Source organism: Anopheles bellator, chromosome 2 (assembly GCF_943735745.2).
Source record: "Anopheles bellator chromosome 2, idAnoBellAS_SP24_06.2, whole genome shotgun sequence".
Lineage (NCBI taxonomy): Eukaryota > Metazoa > Arthropoda > Insecta > Diptera > Culicidae > Anopheles > Anopheles bellator.
Window position 1 is genome coordinate 57473423 of NC_071286.1, and position 21129 is coordinate 57494551.

General features: G+C 49.2%; 1 protein-coding gene across 1 annotated transcript in view; it reads right to left on the reverse strand.

Annotated features, from left to right (window-relative positions):
* Positions 1–21129, reverse strand: part of LOC131207771 (T-box protein H15-like) — a 45987-nt gene that overhangs the window by 6883 nt on the left and 17975 nt on the right. The window contains exon 4 of the mRNA XM_058200399.1: positions 8575–8860. Within this exon, the coding sequence (XP_058056382.1) occupies positions 8575–8860 (286 nt within the window). The remainder of the gene's footprint in view (positions 1–8574; positions 8861–21129) is intronic.

A 21129-nucleotide genomic window follows, 5' to 3' on the forward strand; every position in this document is an offset into this window, starting at 1 on the left:
CGGTACACCCGTTCGAGAAGGAGTGCACAATATTTCACCGACCCCGCAACCGGGGCAAAAGCGAACTGGGAAGAAGCGAGCCCGCCCTATACAGCATCCGCAGGCATCTCGGCCCCAGATACACCAACACGCCAAACGGTCACGGTTGCACAAACACGACGAAAGGCGAAAATATTATATTCCGGAGACGAAAGGGCCATGAATTTGACATCCCCGGACCCGGGCAGCATTCCCGGGCCGCACTCCGAACGCAGCCCTGGGCAGCGGAACCCCGACGACGATGATGACGACGACGACGACGGCCGGAGAATAAACCATTTGCAAGAGGAATGGCAATCCATAAATTATGATTTGATGAAATTGATATCGTTCCCACGAGAGAGAGAGAGTAGGACGATGGATCCGATCGAAAGGCTGCTCGAAACACCGCCGAGTGTGGCGAAAAATGGCGGATGACGCGCCGAGACCAAGACCGACTCCTTCCAATTCCCGGTCGCTTCAGAAGCACTTTCCGTGCACGACACGACCGAAGATATCAATAATAAAGATATGGCCACGAAAAATCAATATCTGAGGCTGGCACCGAGCACCGACCGAGGCCGAGTCGGTCGATGAAAGTGTTTAACCGGAAAGCAACCGGGTCCGCTTTTAAAGACTGGTGCCGATACGGGCTACGGACATCTTGGGCGAAAGCGATCGGAATCGATTCCGCTTTCCGTCGTCGTCGGCAAACAACAAAATTCCGGGCGAGATGGCAAAAAGACGGACACTGAAATCCTGGTGGTCGCGTGGAAGACACGCTCCAATAGACTCACTGCGCCGTTGCAACAGCCATTCCACGTTCGGCGGAGGGGAACGGGGGGACACTCCAGCTCCCGCTCGGCACTCGGAGCTCGACAGCGGAGATAACCCACATAATTTATGGAGGATGTTTTATGGAGACATTTACCCGGTAATTAGTTGCGAGGCGCGACCGGTGTAGCTGCCAGCCAGCCAGCAACGGTAGCAGTGTTTGCAAATGGCCTGGACGCAAGTGTTGGAGATCTACCGATCTACCCCAGCGACAGCACTAATCAACGTAATTTATCGACACGTTCGAATCCACGGCACTCCACGGAAGTGCTTACAGCATGGACCTGGCCCGTAGGTTCAGGTTTGCCATGGAAGCGCCATCTGGGGGTCCGGGAGAACATTAGTAAAACTGGAGTCGATTGCTCCAACCGGGCTGGGGAGCCGTGAGGACGCAGCTGGGGAGCCGTAACTGGGGATAGTTTTGGATACCGACCCATACAAATCAATCAGTCCAGGTCGCTCTCGGATAATTCTTCAAATATTAAGGAGTTCTACCCAAGCCCAGCAGGTCGTAGCGGCAAAGGGGTACTGCAGGCCACTCCATCGAACGCCCCTCGTGCCCCAAGTACTTCCTGGTGGGCGAAGAAAAACTGCTCACCAGCAGCAGGAACAGGAAACCCATCACACTTCAACAGCTTTCCAGCGTTCGCCGAGGCTGGCCGAGGTCGGCAGCAGCAGTGATGTTTCGTACCTAATTTATCAAGCTAACACCTCGCCACCATCACGCCCGGGCCCGGTGGGTGGGTGGGTGGGTAGGTTGCCATTTTTATGCTAAGCACCCTACCCAGCACATCCGGCCATGCGCGTCCTGGTTCACTACGGACACGAAACGCACACCACCACCATCGAGCTTCGGCCGAAGACATGCGCGTTTTATCAGGTCTTTCAAATTTACGCCTCCATTACACCCACCCCAGGAGGGTGGCCAGGAGTCCTGGAGTCCTTCACCAACACCACAGCCGGGTGGCCGGGAGCGCACACCACTACACGCGCGGAGACTTGCTGCGTGTTGGTGGTGCCGCCATGTTGCCAGGACAACCGCCCCACATCGCACAACGACGACGACCAGGATTAGTTTCCGTCGCTCGTCCTGACGTCGTCGGCTGGTAGTGGTAGTGGCCGAGTGCCCGAGCACTACCACCAGCGCCAGGACCCGTGGTCCGGCGGGCAGGCCACGGGAGCCAGGGACTCAAGTCGACGACAAATCGATTCTTCTAACAGCTTTTCACAGCTCGTCTCGCCTTCGCTCGTTCGTTTTCGGCACGGTTCAGTGGCTCGGAACGCCATCACCGGGTTTTCTGCTGCCTTTCCGCACGCCACGCTCGTTCCCGGGTCACGTACCAACGGGGGAGGGGGAAGGTGGTGCCCCACCCCACCGGTGGGGGATAAACCGCAAGGGTGGGCCACGCGGAGCAGATGCTCGGGATTTGGGATCGATGCTCCTAGCTCGAGCTATCTTTCGCAGACAATATTTAACTTTATCCCCTTCGCCGAGGTCCTTCCCGTTATCCGAAAATTGGCCACACGCAGGGGCACCTACCCGGTGGGGGTGGTCCCACCCGGTTGGCGTGTGCAGAACTTGTCAGCATATAGAGCGGTTCATTTTCAACATTCTTAATTACAAGTTTTATCTTATCGTCGCTCCGAGGCGGTCCGCAGGCGTCGGAGGACCTCGGAAGTTTGGTCTCGGTCGGCGAGAGACCAAACTTTGCACCACCGAGGACACTTATCAGCAGACGGGAATCCTGGGGTGGCTTTCGACCTGTCAGCCTTGCCCGAGCCCGAGCAAACGGGAGTATTCAGCACTTCACCCGGGCGTAGAGGTTTCGCAACTAATAATTCGACACGCTCTGGGGAGGCTCGGCGTGTTAACGGGGCGCTTAGAGATAAAACTGGTGTCGAGGATTTTTCTTCCAGAAACGACAGTAAGTTCGACAAGTTATGGCGCCAACCACCAGGCCACTTCTTGTTGGTCGGGCAACTTTCTGGGGGTGTTAAAAATGAGAGTTTAGTTGCAGTGTGCAATCGATGAGAAGTTCAAAAGATGTTAGAAAGCAAGCGTTCAGCATTATTTTAATGAGTCGAGGATGTGATTAGCGGCATTACAACAACATGATTGTGTATAGGAATCTTAGTACGATACGATTGAAGAAAACTAATAATGTAAAATTGTACAAATAATACAAAAATACAGATTCGATGACTTCAACATTTGATGAAAAACGCTTTCCACAAATGAAATTTTTTAGGTCTTGAAACAGGAAACAGTAAGAAGACTCAGATTGAGATGCCTAGGGCTTCTACTAAAACTCGACGATGTTCCAATATCCTGTATTTTTTCTACTAATTCAGCTGTTGCTACTGTTTTTGGACATCGTTGACATGGATCATCTTCACGGCCGATAAGACCTCGTTTGAATTCAGCAACCCATATTTTTGAACAGCCTCGTAATTTAAAAATATCTGAGTATTTCAAGCAGACAAAGTGAATTCTATGACATCTCCATTAACTCCCGAAAGAAATCTCTATAATGAAACAGTTCTTGTAATAGGGATGAACTAACAATACATTGGTTCAATGTAAATAAGTTCTTTACAAATGTGTTGAAAATCCACAATCATAGTGAGTTAGCAAAATCACGTAGAATTCCTCGCTCGCTGATTTGTTGCATTCTCAAACACTTTCGCCATCGTTTTACTGATAATCAATCAAAATGCAGTGCTTAACATAAGAAGAGCCGTAGCTCGAAATGGTCAGAATGTCGCCACAAAGGTAAAAATATCCCAGTCTTGTGTATAAATAGTGACAAAACAACAGAATATAGACGAAAAAATAAGTAAGGGAAAATAACATATAAACCAACAGATAAGAGAAATAAAGCTCGCTAAAAGTTATGTGATTCGGCCAAAGCTATGCAGAGTAATCAAATAAGTCAACAGTTCATATCTCCAAGTTCGAGAAATCAATAAGGTTACGTCCAAAATTGCTAACAATAATAACTATTTTAAGTGTTGTTCTGGTTTTGCTTAGCCACTTGCGATTATGTAAAGGTACCTCAGAAGCAGTATGCAGACATCAACAAACATGCTGCTGAAAGACTGTAGTTCTCCAAACGACCCAAAACTTAAAACAGTTTAAAAGATATTGAACCATCGGGAATCTCAGTCTTAGATAATCTATAGGCCAAGTAAATATTGAATTAGTTTTCTTCAAAGTGTGTGATAAAGCTTCGAAACAAGTGACCGCAGTGCTTAGTGCAAAAGCTGTTAGAAGAACGTGATGCGAATATGACGCCAAATTGTCCCTTTCCATGATGAATTGGTCTTGGTTTGAACATTATTTTTAAATTAAATACATGGGTTCTTTTCTCGCAATTGCTTTACAAAGTACCTCGGCGCTACCAATAACTCCATATGGAAATATGGTTTCTGTTTCGCTGTCCGAAAAACGACCCACAAACGGTCGGAATGCTCTCGCTGTCCGCCGACTTCGCCGATATGAGGCCGCCCAAGTCCAAAAAGACACACACGCGCACACCCATGGTGCGGTTTTCGGTTACTTCGGACAAGCTCCCCACCGGGCCAACCCCACTTCCCGGTCTCGGTCGCCCCTGTGGACCGCGGCTATTTTAAGCAAAAGCAAGGCCAGGCCACGGACCAGCCGCGGACTGAACGCGAAATGGAACGCTGGAGCGCCACGGGCGGTCCTGAATGCGACCCCGGGCTCCATCGGTGGCAGCTCCTGGCCGTCTCTCGCGACACCTGGACCGTGACACAAACGCGTAAGCAACGCGGCCACGTTCGATGAAGCTGCACACGGGGTAGCAGTATCAAATGTCTTTCGCTTTCTACCCCCGGGTCGGGTTCTAGACACTATGCTCTGGGCTCGTTCGGTGGTCATTTTAAGCCCCACGCACCCAGTTTTGGCGAGGTCACGCCGGCTGAGCTTTGCAATAGGTAAAATGGTGACACCACATCTTAAAGCTTTTTATTGAAACTATCCGACGGATCCGATCGTCTCGAGCAAGACTCTGTCACGGGGCCCTTTCTTCGGTAGCCTCACTCGTCAGAAAGTTGTCCTCACTCCTGGCGTCCACAGTGCGCCCGGCGTGGTCATTAAAAGCCTTGCGCAGATCGCAAGTAATCATAATACTTTATTATTTCATAATTTAATAAGCAATATTTCACTGTCCCAATGGAACTGGTTTGCACTAGGCACTTCACAAGCCACGTTCACTTCCAACCCCGGCACCCCGGGACGCTGGTCGGTAGCAATCCGAGTATCCGAGCGTCTCAACTGCAGCCTGCGCTGGGCGAGATTAATTAAGTGTTTCCGATAACGATCTGCAAATTATGCAACTCCGACTCTCCGGTCTTCGGTGTCCACGGCCGGACACCGGGCTGTAATGGTTCTTTTTGTTCCGTTTCTATACCGGGTCGAGCCAATCGAGCATCGACACCTCACGAGACATCGACACTTGTGCGGACGTCGATCAATTGCGCGGTCGCGCGGATGTACGGCTGTCAACGCGCCCGCCCAAGACCGGATTTCGAATGGAGTCATAATTTTCCATCGATTGCGTAGCTCGCCAGATTAGTTCTGGGATCCCGGCCCTTGCCGGAATGTCATTCCGCTGGCCGGTTAGAGGGCTAATTGAGAGAGCTCGCTCGATAATCAACTCGCGACCGCCGGTACACCTGGGTCGGTGGGTAATTAATGTGCAGCCGGTTTTCTGTCCCCACCGCGGGTTGCCCAACGAGGCCAGGATGGTGGGCCGCAGACCTCAAGAGGAACTTTAGCTCTCGCTCCCCGGCGCGCGTGAATTGGCGTTTTGGTATTCCGAACCTCACCACCTCAATTTGGCTGAAGGCGAAATTATTCAAATCAGCGGCCTATTTGCACTTCTTTTCGACCGACCGACCGGTCCCATCAGCCGTGAATTCGTGAAAGTGATAAGGTGTCAAAATATCACACTCAACTCGACTATCAATACCTACCGGGCGCGGCCACCGACTCCGGCCAATATGGCCGTCCGCCATTAATAATTCATCCAACCGACGAAATAATAGTAAATTATGTACCGTCCGCCGTGGCCGTGGGCCGACCGAAAACATAAAACTGGGGGGCTAGTGTGGGGCTCGTAAAAAAAGCGGCGGAAATACAGCACAAACTACCGAAGGTCCTGGTCCCGAAGTCCAACCTGCAGAGGACTTGCGGCCGAGAGGCACTACATGGGTTCACGCGAGGCGAAAGGTGCGAATGTGTTAGGTCGACGAAATAATCACGAAATTAGGATTATGCAAATCCTCTCCGTTGTGGTTCGTGCTCCGCTTCGTGCTTGCTCCTTCGTCCGTCCGTCCGTCCCTCTGCCCAATGTCCAATGGCACTCATGCGTCCTTTGCCGACTTTGATCGCTTGATCCTTCAGAAAGTTCGAAGGAAGAAGCCAACGGCCACCAAGAACATGGGAAAAGCGATACTCCATTACGCGCGTCAGGATTATGAACCCCCGGGCCATTTGCGGGGCACGTGTACGGCAACTCGGCGGGACCGGGCAGCCATCTAGCGGCGGCCTCCTCTGGAGCAATGAAGGTGTCAAATGGAAAAGCGTCGTAAAGTGTTCGAGTTACGATCATTGACACTTTCCTGGCCACACCGGGGAAGGGTCTTAGCACCAAGAGGCAGGAGCGCTCCAGGAGAAACCCTCACGAAAATGTATTAATTAGGTATAACTTATGGGCAGCCCGCTTTAATTGTCTCCATAATTTCTACGGAGCTTTTCCTTCGCGCCATTCGTTCTCGGCGGGTCTCGCTTTTTTTTCGGGTCGCCCAATTGGCTAGCGATTGGCGGACCACCGCTGGCTTTTCCCCGGCTCACGTGCCGTGAATCGGGCGGGTCGTGGCCACAAAACGGGAAGGTATCCCCTCGACAGCCACACACGCTGGCGAGCTGGCCACGTGAGGAGTGGGAAAAATTACGATTATTGGAAAATTATGGAAATGGGCTAGCGACGACGGCACGGGGCCACAGCCAGTTTGGCGCTTGGCTCCCGATGGCCGGGCTTAGGCTTTCGGGCGAAGGGCACACTTTAACGTTGGCGTTGGGACTTGCACTTGAGACGCTTGGCGCTTTGGCAGTTGGTTAAAAACTTACTTCCATGCTCAATTTAAAGTTAAACGTTGGGAGGGACAAGCGAGAACAAGATTCGGTTGATAATGGTTCTTAAGGTTCTGCCACAAAGCAGTGAGTCGAGGTCAAACAAGCATATTATTATTATTTGGGGATTTGCATTGTTAAATGTTTCTGGAACTGTTCGCCACATTCAATTGATAATTGTTTGTGAGATTTCAAGTTCAGCATTATGGTTCTGAGACATAGCGGAACATAACACTACTTTTGGCGCAAAAGGCAATGGAGATAGTTATGGAAGGTTCTACTTTACAACACCATATCCTTTATTGGAATAGATCAAGTGTAGGGATTTTAAACTTCATTCTGTAAATTGTAAATATTTAGCAAAAACTTTGACATTTACGAAATGGGACGCTTTACTCTTGCAGAAAATGGGGAAATAATAAAAAATTATTTTCAAAGTAGTGCAGACGTCGTGCAAGAGAAGCCAATGCACCCACAATGAATGACTATTGGTCGGGTAGCATCATCGGCTCATTTTTCTTCGAAAATGAAGAAGAAACCATCCATGGCCTTGGCTACCAAGAAATATTATCTGATTGGTTCTTCGGTGAAATTCAAAAATTGGACGACATTTAGTTTCAAATTCAAACACTAGATGGAACACCCTAATTAAATTCAATCTTCATCAATTTTAATTTTAATTTTCAACATATAACCATTTTTCATCATTTATTGATTTTAATATGACCCTTAGTCGGTGTCGTGATGTTTTTGCTTTCATGCCTTCTTAGTAAATGTTTCGTCCTTGTTACTGTTTTCTATGTCTTTCCTTTAAATACAGGTTACCAGCTTCTGGGTTGCCATTCGTCAGTTGTGATTAGTTTTCGTAATAAGTGCTAAGTTAAGTTGTTTATTGTCAATTAGGCTAAGTTCCCCGTTGACTGTTTTGTATAATTAAATAAATAAATGAATAAATAAATGAACAATAATTCCGTCATGATAGTAATTCCTGCACTTGACGCTCGCCACATCAAAAAACTCTGGAACTCCTTAACTTCAACAAGAAGAACTTAGAGATTTCCTTCGATTCGAGTTTAATTTTTCAAAAGATTTAACGATTTTAAGACTTAAGATTGGGAGAAAATATATTTCCATCTGCTTTGAGGGTATAGTTCCGTAGACAAAAGTTTGAATAAGGTGTCAAAGCTTAAAATATGACAATGGAACTCAAACTACTATTCAGATAAGCATGTTGAATGCTATCTCGCTGTGGCCACCCAGTTGACTGCCGAAGTCCCAAAGTGTCAAATGGATGATTAAAATATTGTTTTCGATTGTCGAACATCATCACAGCGCCATCGCGGCCATCCCCAACGTCCGGATCATGTTACGTCCCCCCAAAAAAGAAACGGTCCCGCGAACCTTCGGACCCTTCTCTTCGAGGGCTGATCGTGTAAGATTAATACAACAACCTTCTCGCTCGTCATCGAACGGATCGTTAGCGCAGCAGGCGCCGGTATTAGGTTTTCCGTTGGGCACGGACGACCCACAGAACCGCAGCTCAGATTACACCCCCGTATACTTACTTGGCCATTCTTGTCCATCTCGTTGTTGGTGAGCTTCACCTTCTCGAACGAGATGACCTGCTTGCGGAGCGCGTCCGGCCCGATCGGGGTGTCCGGGTGGGCGTACAGCCGGGCCGGGGGTGGTGGGTCCGCCTTGCCGGCCACCAGCCAGGACGAGCGGTGGTAGGCGTACCGGTAGCGCCGGCTATCCATCGGCACGACGTCCAGCAGCACCACGTACCGGTCGGCCGGCGTCGTCTGTCGAAGCGGCCCCGAAAAGGACACGCGCACCGTCGGAAACATGCGCCTGGGAGGAGAAACGAGAGCATGAAACATTTCAAACACTTCCGACGTGGTTCTTCTGCTTCATGATCACCATCTGCTTTAATGCACTTTTTCTCCCCATTCATTCAATAACGATTGCATTTAATTATCGCCCAACTAATGGGATAATGGTACACCATCCGAAGGATGCTTCTTTTGCACTTCAAAACCAAAACCGACATACCTTTTGTTGACCGCCGGCCACTGGTGGCTTACCATCAACTCCAGTGTCGGTCAACGCGCACAAAGGCCCGACCATTACAACAAGACCCATTAGCATAAGTAATTAGATTGGCTAATGATAAGTATTTGAAGTGGCGTGCTGCAGCCCCGTTTTGAGGTTCCGAAAAGGAGGCTCCTGATCCGCGCCAGTGGAACCAGTTAGCTACGCACGGCAGCTGTTCCGGACCACCCCATTGGCCGGCTTCACGTTTTGACATCTGTCATTAGCGCAAATGATCGATCCTCGGGGAGGATCCTTTTCGGTTAGCGAACCTCGGGATGATGATGGTGGCACCCTCATCAGTTCGTTTACTTTGCCCTGGTGAGAACGATCACTGTCCGATCACAGCATAACAGCGCGAATAGCGGTGGATGGAACGTGAGCAAAACCTACTTCTTTTTTATGTCCGATCCCTGGGACACGTCGAGCGGTCCAATAGGAGAAACGTTTCAATCAACGTCTCTAATCGGCCTCCCTAAGACCATTTCAAGCAACGAGCCACCGGTTACGCAGCCGGTTACGGTCTCACGATTAATGCATATGCCACACCGCCACCAACTTGTGAGGGGCACAATGTAACGAAGGCAGAGATAAATTTCCATTAAAAGTCCCCATTGAGGCCTCGCTCTCGTACTTTGCAATTACAGTGGCCCGCGTCGCGAAACCCGGCCGAAGAATAGCAAAAAGGGCCCAGGTTAAGGAAAGGGCAAGAAACTGCCCGGTGGTGATGGCCACAAAGGCGGCACAGAAAAAAGCGGGGCCCACATTGTGTGGCCACGGAAATTGAGCTATATCATAATATTTAAGAGCGCAAGCCTTGGTCCAAAGTCCTTCTTGATGAAGCAAAAGGTGGGAACAGAAATTAATAACATCTGTCATTACTTAGGCGGTGGATGATCCAACAGAAATTGAACTACGCGAAGTCCCAAGACAAGACTTATTTGGAACGGACCGATCAGCGATCCCACCTCGGGAAGCCTGCACAGGAAGTGCATTTTCTCGATCGGCGGCAGGTTGTGACAGTTGGGAAAATGGAAAGCCGGGTCTTGCGTGGGTCTCCCTCGGCGCAACTATTACGCGCTCGTTACGTGTAGGGCCGTAAGACCTCCACAGGTGATCCCCAACTCGGCGCATGAATTAATGGTCACTGCTGCCTAATGGGGTGTACGAAATGAGGTGGAAAATTGAAATCCCTTTATTCGTTTCTTCTCGGGCCTCGCCTCGGCCTCTTCAACGATCGTTGCCCATTTTTCATGCCATACTTCTCGGTGTAACGGTGCGATTTAACGCCCTTTTGCTCGCCATTAAGGGCTGGCCGGGGCCCTACTTCGGGGCTCGGGGAATCGATTAGCCGGATGCAGTCAGCGGAAGCGAGTTTGTTTTGGAGCAGAGCGGTTGCTGCTTACCGGCTGTAATTTGCTAATCATTACCAAGCTTGTTTCCAAGGCGCCCCGGCCTAGCGGAGCGAGCCGGACTCAAACGGTCGATAAGTTATGGGCAGACCATCCATTTTGCCGCTGATCTGGCCACGTCCGGCCGCGGGTTACATTATTCCGCCCAATCACTACAGCTCACGGGGGTAATATGTTTCGCGCAAAACAATCGGAAACAAGCCAGCTCCTGATCCTGAGGGTGTATAATTTGCTCCGCTCCGCTCGGGACGTTACCATTGTTGCAGCATTGTTTGAAGGATGGCCAGCGCGCAACAATTAAGATGTGAAATGCTGTTGCATCATACGTTGGGGGTTTTTATCGTCAAATGGTCATGTTTGAAAAGAGAGGAGAATTCTCGGACATCTCACCGTCGCGTGCAAATGGCTGCGGTTTAGGTGCGGCCACTCGCATAAGTGAATTATGATGTGCAAAGAGAATTTATTTTGATGATCCTTTATTTGACTTCTGTGCTGTCAGTGTTCGGTGCTGGCCGGTGCAGCATAACACGCAGCCCCGCGACGGACAGTGATGAAGCGCTCAACACCATCGTAGACAACGCGATATGTTGCCGGCCAACGGCAGCAGCATCGACCCCGGCCTGTTTTATGTTCGTTTCCTCGTTTTCGCATTTTATCATCGTGTCAATGTGTTTATATTTTGCCGTACTCCGCCGTATTTACCTTGTGCGAGTTTTTTTCTGTATCTGCCCGTATTTTCAGTCCGTTCCATTCATTCGACCAATGAGTTTCACCGTTTATCGCGCTCTCTTCGCGCATTGTTTGCTTCGCGCTGGCTGCGGGTTTTTACTTCCATTCAGCATTATTGCGCCGATGTGATTGATGCCCGCCGATTAATCATGAAACGGTGAAACGCATAAACAGATACTTTTGCCATTTCTTTGCCCCCTTATGCTGTGTGCACCAATGAGAGGTACTCTGTTCCAGATCAACGACACCATTTATGCTGGCTTTGGCACAGTTAGGTGTTCCGGTGTTCCGGCGTTAAAGCTGCTTCCCTTACAATCCAGGATCATGTTTGCCGTGCTTCAGGGGCCCCCCGGGGACGTTGTTTCTATCTCCGGTCCAGTGTGTCCAGACTGTCTGTCTGTCTGAGTACATCGATGGTTGTGGTTGGCCCGCCGAAAATGATTGATGAGCGTTTGATTTAGCCTCCGGTTGCTCTTTTTTCTCTGTTAAATTGTCCGCTTCCCACCCGTTGCAACCCGTTCCGTTCGGGCCAAATTAGGGAACGGAGAGCTGAACTTCAACCACGCCGGACGATTAATCGCTGTTTGCAAGTGTAACGAATGCCCATGCGCAAATGCACCGCAGCGGCGACTTAGGCGAGTGTTTGCGTTTGCTTAAACACGATCATTAACTGTGTTTCACTTTTCTCGCTCGTTTTGGCGCACAAAAGGAGCGAATTTGAATTTTTGATTAAATGCTAACCTGCTCTCTGTGAGGACCTTACGCGCGACCGCCACTGGACAGCCGCTGGACATGTTGATTAAATTAATGCGATAATTTACGGCGCATCCCGACGAGAAGCCGGTCAGTTTTTTGGGGACCGTCCCAGCTCAAAGCAAGCCGCCGTCGCCGAGCCCGACCCATTCCCGGGTTCCATCGGTGACCCCGAAAACGATGGGCTAATAAATTATAATTTAACCACAATTAAACAAACTTCTGTGTATGATGTAGATCGATCGGTTTGTTGGTTTTTGCCGCAAGGAGGTGACCACAGGATTGTTCTAGCATCGCTGCTGCCAGAAAAATGTTGGTAAAGACTGGTAATGCAAAGAAAGTGAAGGGTGTCCAAATGAATACACCTTTCAAAATATCTTCAATGTGCAGCTGATTCGTCTTGATCGACGGATCCACTGCAAGCGCAAATTCTTTTTCATCCCTGCCTAAAGCTGCTAAGTATCTTTAAGATCCTCTAATCGTATCCATTCAAACCGTGCGCATATCACAACATTAGCTGCCTGTTAGCCTTTGTAAATTATGGTAATTTCGTCTTTCTTTCTCAGGTTGACTGGCCACAGTTCGAGGCAAGATCGTCTCAGGTCAACTGCCACCGAACGACGTGTTTCTTGTTACGAGTTTTTTTTCCCGAATCTTCACAATATTTGAGGTGATTATTTGAATGAATTTCGTTTTTGGTCAGTGATGTTCCTTTAAGTGCAACCTCAAAGAGCAACAACAAAAGCATAAATGTTTATGATGAAAACATCAATGAACATATGTCTGCTACGGCGCAGATCATCCGCTCCGATCGATTGCATTAGGCTCTATTGTCGTGTTTTCTAACCTTGACTTCCATCAACGGCGCCTCGGTCTTCGGGACCTCTTGGGCTGCGTTTTCGAAGCCGGCCCTATCGCCGTTCATTAATTTATTACGAAACAGGTGCGGGCCAGGGGTTAACGCCGGGACCTTTGGGTCCTGCGCACACGGCTCCGGCTCCACCTGGCTCGGCACTCGTCCCGTCCCGCGCGGGGACACGCTGGGCAGCGAAAAATGAATTATGCTAAGGTCACCGTCACCCGTGTAGGCAGTTTTTCAGCTCATTATACGATCTCTCGGAAAGCACGTTATTTTATGATCGGGTTTATGTTAATTAAGACGGCACCGGGGCCGCACCAAAAAGCAGCCGCTAATTCTCGTTCGAACAGTTGCCGCCTCGCCGCCGCCGGGTCCTATTCATCTTCGTTTCGTTTCCGCGTTACCCCCAGAGAGCCGATAGTTAGTATGCGTAAAAATGTGTAAATCATTCCGGCGGTTCCGGCGGGGCACTTAAAACCCCCGAACGCCAGTTTTCGGCCGAAAGCTACTTAGCCAAGCCGAGCCGATCACACGGTGCAGCCAGAACGTTGCTGCATTGTGGCGTTAGCCTAACTCCTAGAACTGGGTCCACTGGGGTATTAATAAAGCAAAAAAAATATAAATTCATACCCCAACAAGGTAACGAAACATAGAAAAACCCCACGGGAATAAACCGTCGAAAGGAAAGCCAATGACACCAATGGCCGGCCTGAAGATCCTCGCCCAACGGACGGTGGATATCGCGCGATCAGCAAACCACCGCAGCGACTGCCGATAATTAGCACCCTATTTTCAAGTCAGCACTCGTCGATCGCAGCCCGGCCGACGGTCCATCTTATCACTGACCGACCATCACTGTGGCCGGCGAAATTAGCAATCGTTGGCATTATGTAAATAAATATTGAAGTCGAAAGGTGAGCGAACAAAAACAACAGTCGGCCGGGGCCTGGTCCTTCGTGGAAAAGCCAGCCAACCCATGATCGACTTCATCGCTTTTAATGAATCATGGCCCGAGCTCCCCACCGAGCCCCAAACCTGATGGTTGTGAGTTGGCACTTTTCTACACGCCATTACCATCGGAATTACATTTTATGTAAACCGTTTGCTTCACCCCCGGTAAAACCTAAAGGGTTCGCAAACGCCACCGAAACAAACTACTGAAACAAAGAAGTCTCGAAACAATGTCTCGAGAGCGAGACAGAGAGAGAGAGAGAGAGTTCGTGTAAAAATTCAGTTATGACTTCAGTTCAAAAACAAGCAACAAATGGAACGTGTTACGTGGAATGGAGGCCGCGGGCCACAAATGGGAAAACGAACTGGGCCCCGAACTGGGCCAGTCTCAGCGGCCTGGAAGGCATGGAATTCAATTTCACGATGAATGAATATACGTTTCGGGCTTCGGGTTTTCTTCCTTGCGAGGAGTTTTTCTCTCAACTCGATCGCAGGCGACGGTAATGTCCGCTAATTTATTTCACCACACATTTCACTTGGCCACCGGCGGCAAAAAGTAGGGCTTTTCCCGTTCACCACTGGCCGCCGGGGAAATGGACTTCGGGCCGCGGTTGGTGGGTTTGGTTTTAATGAAAATGATACAACATTATTTTGATCGCCTTGTCCGCGGGTCGCGGACCCGGCGCTGACTGGCCGGCGGTTTTCCACGCAGGCACGTCGTTCCGGTAGGCAAGCAGGAAACGTTTCGCCAACTCATGCCCCACACAATAGTTCCGAAGAAAAAACTATACGTCCACCGTACTGAAACGATCGTTATCGCAGTTCTCCGAATTTCAAATGCAAAACTTCCATCACTTGAGTTGAGGGTGTAAATGGAGAACGCAAATGCTTTTCATCAACTCGGGGTTGGAAATAAAACTAGAAACCCAAAACTGTGGGCTGATGGCAACGGGAGCACGTAAATTGATAATTAAAGTGTTGCTTCGGACGGAACGCGCTGAAAACATGAAACGGTTTCGGTTCGGTTTGCTGGAAGTCGTAAAACTTATGACATAAAGTTTTGAATGCCTTTGCCTCGATTCGATCGCATCGTAACATAAATTTCGACAACCAAAAAACCTCGCTTCATAAACATCTCTTAATTAGGCTGCCCTTCTCCCCGATTAATTATTCCCGGGAAGCCGCCACGCATGTAACGGTGATAAATAAACATTTCTGCTCCGTTATTAGAATGTCCCAAAAGTGCACCATAAAATCGGTTCAATTCGGTCGGACTCACGGCCATAACTCAATCGGGGCCATTTGATGGACAAATAATAGTTTTCAAATAAACGACAACCGAAACCGATCAACCGTACCGATCAGGAAACGGACACGAAAATTTGGTCGCGCAACGGCCCATTAATCTGCTCACCCGGGCATCGACCGCGTTTTCAATTAACATAATTTTTACATTCGCGCCCAGCGCGTAACCGGAAACTGCGATCCGGAATCGAACGGCGGGGGGGACCAGGGGTGGGATTTGATTGCTGACCCCGCACAACGTACCGACTGTCGCTTAACAATTCATCAAATTCATCACCGAACCCAAAAGCGAACGGAAAAAAACGACTCTTCGGCGGCCATTTTGGTGCGGTCCCCGAGAAACAATCGCGCAATTAATTAAAGTCCGATAAAAGCTCGGGACGATGGCCCACCCCGCGGGGTGCGCCGCGTTGTGGTGATAAATCTCACGGTTCGTCACGTCGGCCTTCACATCCACCGGACACGGATTTGTCACCGAGCTGTGAATTGCGCAAAGCGAGCGGCTCGCTTCAACAATCAACCCAATCATCCAGCATCCGGAACCGGAATTATGAGCTTCTTCCTTCGACTCCTGCCCTTTTTTATCTCAACTTGTGTAGTGTCAAAAAGGACCACCGAGCATCACCGAGCTCCCGGAGATCCTTGGTGAGCCAACGGCAATGGAAGAAGAATCTGCAGGGCCACGAAAGGTCGGCTTCGGACGGTGTCTCTTCCTGTGCATCAATCGGTGTTGTAACCGCGCTGTCACTTTTGACACAAGCACCCGGGATGACTTCCCTTTCCGCGGGATGATCCGGATCCGGAGGGGTGCAAATGCTTTGATTGACAGATTAGCGCTCAATGCTCAACGGTGGACCAGCGTGAGGCGAAGTGACACCAGCAATTGCCGCTGTCATGTTTTTCCGGTACCGGATCGAAACGAAGATCCGAATGGGAAAGGAAAAAAAAGGAAGCATCAACCAATTTTCCGCCGCTGGTTGTGGGGTGCCATTTTTCTCACCTTTCTAGGATTTCATGCACTTCCTCCGGCGCAACAATCGGCGCGCAAGCTGGCGCATTTCGCATGCCAATCCGGTGTCACTGCCGGGTTTTTGACATTTGGCTTAATCAATTTAATTTGGCCCAACCCAATAAAAGCCACAGCTTTGTGGGAAAAACCCGCAGCTGGGTGTTGGGTGCGTCCGAAAAACTGGGCGTTTGTTTAGCGTTCCGCAAGCACGCGGCGTGTCGTGAATGTTTTGACACAAAACACTGGCGGGTGCCCACTTCGGGGGTCCGGGTTCGATTGAATGATTCGCCATTACAGGTTGTGGCGTGCCATCACTTCCTGTCCGTCACGGAAGTCACGGAAAAAAGCCGGCCCCACACAAGCTGCTGAATAATTCCTCCAAAGCGGCCATTTTCTGGGATCGGATCGGGGCGATTTGCGAAATGTCGAAAATTCTGACAACTTGCAATGTGTAGTGATGCTAATTTTCTCATCATTTAGCAACCCGTCAGGCGGTCGCCGAGGCACACGACGCCTCCCAGTCGACTAATATTATCAACTTCAACGACTCTGTCGATTTGGTGTCTCCGGGTTTTTTTGTCCCACCGACGCATCGATGTTTTATGAGGCAAATTTGGAAATATCTCATTTGGGTCGCGCACACCGAACGGATCATTAATTTCGAAAATTATGATTACTCAAAGAACGGAAAAAGAAACAAAAACCGGGACGGTCACGGTGAGTGAATTCGTTTGGTGCCATTTGTCGTTCGATCGGTTCGATACGTCCTTTTTTCTTTGCTTACCCATCCATCCATACATTATGCATCGCACCGACGCAGGAGTGGCACACCGCGGTGTATTGATTGAGCGGTAACTTGTGAAACGGAACGCGATGGGTCGAAAAATGTACAAAGTACCGTAATAAAAATGTAACACCAGTTTTTCCGTCCCCGATCCGCCGTCGGGCTTGGGCTGGCCTGACCTGAGTGACAGTAACATAAAGGGAAATTATGGATGGCACGGACACAGACAGACGAAAAAAAACCCTTTTCGAGCCCGACGCTAATGATCGATTTGCATGTTGTTGGCCACGCTGCCAATCGCCCATCTGCAGCCCGGGAACATCCGGAAAGGCTGGCTGGCTTGGCGTTGCTGCCGGGACACGTGACGTAATTGACAATGAGGTGCTTATGTGTGAAAAATGCGCCACCATCGAATCATCCCGTAAAAGAGATTGTAATCCTTCTTGATTTGACTCATTTGGGTGCCATACCCAGGGTAGATTTTCTTAAATAAACTAAATGAGTCTTTTGGCGAACCGTCAACATCAAATATTTCTTGTATTTCATTAACACCAATTTCTCCGATCGGGGAGAAGATCACACTCCGATCGTTGACCTGCGGCAAACCTTGAACTACTGCGGGCTACGAACCGTTCCGGAGCTCAACAAACATTTACTGCACCCGGAATACGGGCATACGAGGCGCATTTTTGTCCAATTAGTATTTTACACGCCCTGGTCCGAGAATCCGCAACGATCCCAGCGGGGTGCCCCTCATCCCTGGCGCATCGGCCCCGCGACCGATCATAAAAATCAAATTAAACAGCGAAAAATTAAACACTTTTTCTTGGTCTTCGCTTCGTGGAAGCGAAATATTGGGAGAAATAAACTAAAAATCCCCATCCTCGACGATCGCACATGGCGCAGGGTAAACAAAATCGGGGAAGGAACACAAAAGAAAACGCCAACCACATCGACACTCGCACCGACCATAATCGCATTATTTATGAACGGGCGAAACATAAATCGTGCACCAGCGAGTCCGTCCGGGCAGCATCCCCAGCGCTGGTATATTTATTTCGCACGGAAACGGAATCTTTTATCACTCACCGTGCACACACCTTCACGGCGCAACCTGCCGAGGCGCAGCCGGAGAGCCACAAAAATGCGCATAATGTGACACCGCAGCATAAATATCATCACCTTCAACAGGGGTGTAAAGCAGGACCGCAAGATTTACGATCACGATCCCCACACGGCCCGGGCGGTTGGGCGAAAACCAATTTTTGTCGAGCTCCCGATTTGGTCAGTGTTTTACGATCGCGATCCTTTTTAACAGCTCATCCAGCCCATCCCAAGAAGCAGAAGCCTCCGAACACAGAGACCGCGTGGTGTTAAGGCGCCACGGTGAGCTTCCTTCGGGAAGCAGCGGGTGCAACATATGGAAGCATTACGAAACATCGTCTGTCGGACATTCAATTTTCCGCTGCCGCCGTCAAGGGAACGATCAATCGTCACGGAAGCGGTACTCTGGTCCGCTGAACTCATTTGAGGCACACCTCAGGTTTTTTTTCGAAAATTGAGTTAAACTAGAATAATATGAACAAAATACAGGAGTAAGAACCCAGTCCGTATGTGTAAAATCGAGTCTTGATATTAACCCGGCCATTAAACTAGGTCTTAAAGAAATCGAGAAATTAAAGAGCCGTTTCTGGAACCGGTGTTACTTTCAACACTTAATCCACGACGAGGACGACGATGCCGTTTTCCGTGCCTTAAAGCAGTAGCAGTTAAGGCAGGGCCATAACCATACTAATTTAAATGCCAGAATGGTCGAGCAGTGCATGTTCAGCGATAGCAATCTACTGGCCCCGGTCTCGGTGCCCCATGCTCCGCGCTCCGTGCGTTAAATATGAAACAAATGCTCCCGATATCAAAACCGATATGGCCGCAAATTGCCAGGTATCATGCGCGAAGGAGTAAGCAAAAACAAAAGGAAAACACTTAAGCGCAGGATAAGAACCATAAAACCATCGGGATAAGAAACCAGAACACCGCCACCTTGCAACACCTGGCGGGTGCACCGAAACCGGAAGCTAGCTACGGTCGGCAAACCGGTTCCGTCTCCCAAGACGCCGCTGCAGAAGCGTGTAATGATCATGTTTTCCCGCCAGCCAGTCAGCGATAAGATAAGATATTGTTCGAAGGTGTTTGGCGGTGCTCGCATCGGACCAAAGGCACAACGCGCTAACCTGGCCTGGGTGGATTGGTTCATGTAAAGCAGCAAAAGAGGTGTTGAGAGGGCATTCTAGAGCCGGGCGAGCGAGCTTCCAGGTCGGACTCGAGGGTTCGCGCGCGCTGTCCGTGCCTATTTATCGTGCCTGATTTACATACCATCGGACCATCGATTCACCCCTTCGGACCGGTCTGTGGTGTGGTTCCTAACGGATTTGACCATTTCGACTCTTGAGTCGAATACGCGTGAACAAGAGATTCAATAGAGGAGTAACGTACTTTTTCAACTTTTCAACAACTTTGTTAATGTCCGTGTCATGTATCCACCACATGGCGTGGTGAATAAAAGGCGACGCTCCAAGTGACGTTTCGGGATCTGTCAGTTGCAGCAGAGCCAGAACAAAAGAAGCTTGTGTGATTCAGCGTCGCTCCATGTAAAAACCCTATTTATGTGCAGAATTTAACAGTCTGGGACCTAGACTCCAAAGTGTTTTGAATTCTCAAAAGGGAGGAACGACTTTTCTTGTATCATTAAACACGTTACGGACTTGTGGACTAATTGAATTTCGGTTGACTAAGTGCCTAATGAAAACCACAACATCTCCATCGCGAAGAAAAACTAAACTGTTTCCCAGCGTCGCAGGTCCCAAACGCTAAGGTCACTGCCTCCGAGCCGAGTCACTAGCTTCTCTAGGCAGAGGTACAAAAACAAGTCACACGTCATCTACTTGTTACCAGAACGCAACGAGAGATTGTTCGACGGGAGAGAAAAAAACTCGTTTCTTTTCCATCTGGCCAAACGAAAACTTCCCAAAAAAACCCGAGACCACTCATGGGAAGTCCGTCCGGCTAGCGGAGACCCGGACCGGAAAACAACCGGACACGGCCCAAAACGGCACCCGGTCCGGTGACAGGGTCCATTTGGCGGAATCTAGTTTCTCGACCTGTGGGTTCGCGCGGAGGGCTGGGAAAAATTCAATCAAACGTAACGAGGCCGCCGAGTCGTTGGCTTGTCGCTGCCCTTGTTGCTGGGCGGTGTAGTTAGTAACACTCGAGCAACCCGCCTTGGACGAAGAAGAGTGGGAAGAATGGGAAAGAAAGATTTGGCTGAAAGCCACTTCCGGAGACCGCCGCCGCCTGTGGGAAGCCACGGTAACACGGTTCTTTACGGATTCGTTTCGAGTACGCTTCTGGTGGTGGCCGGAAACCATGGATCACCCCCGAACCCGCGGAACCAAACGGATCATAATTTGATTGGCAGTCTAAGGGAAGAGTTTTAGGCGCGGAAGGCAGACACAGAGTAAGGTGTGTGATTGTAAATCACTTCGGACCGCCTTGCTAATCAGCTGTAAGCTCCTCGCTTCGCCGATGGCTCGGCGGCTCGACCATGAAACGCGAAAACGCAAATGGGTTTCGATATTTCGCGCGTTATTTAAAGTAGCTTTAGACGGGCTGGTACCTTTATTTCTAACCTTCGAATGACTTCCAGCATCGAGTACCGTGAGTACAGCGATGGTGAATTTATTTTATTAAATTAAAACAGATCATTTTTGGGAGGAAATTTGTCCCAAGTTTTTCCAACAAGCGAATTGGCCGAATATTATGGTACAAACTAATCATGAAATTATTCATCAATTCTTTCAAAATCTTTTCAGATATTATTGAGACCCACTTTGGTTTGATGAATTAAATAAGTTTTTTCTTTTAAATTGTATGGAATCTATTCAGATTCTCCAAAGTTCAATAATGGCCACATGTTCCAAATGGTTCGCTGGTCTGGACAACGATGCGAATAGCCCAAAACCTTAATACCTTCATCTAATACCGACGTACTACTTGACTTCTACTTGTGAAACCTTCACTTTTCATGATTCACGACCAGCTTCACGACGATGAAATTTCAGTCAACTGTAAGTCGTAAGTTTCCTGTATTTATTTATTAATTTTTTTTTATTATTGTTTTTTTTTAATTTTTTTTTATTTATTTGTTTATACAATGCATTCCTGGACCGT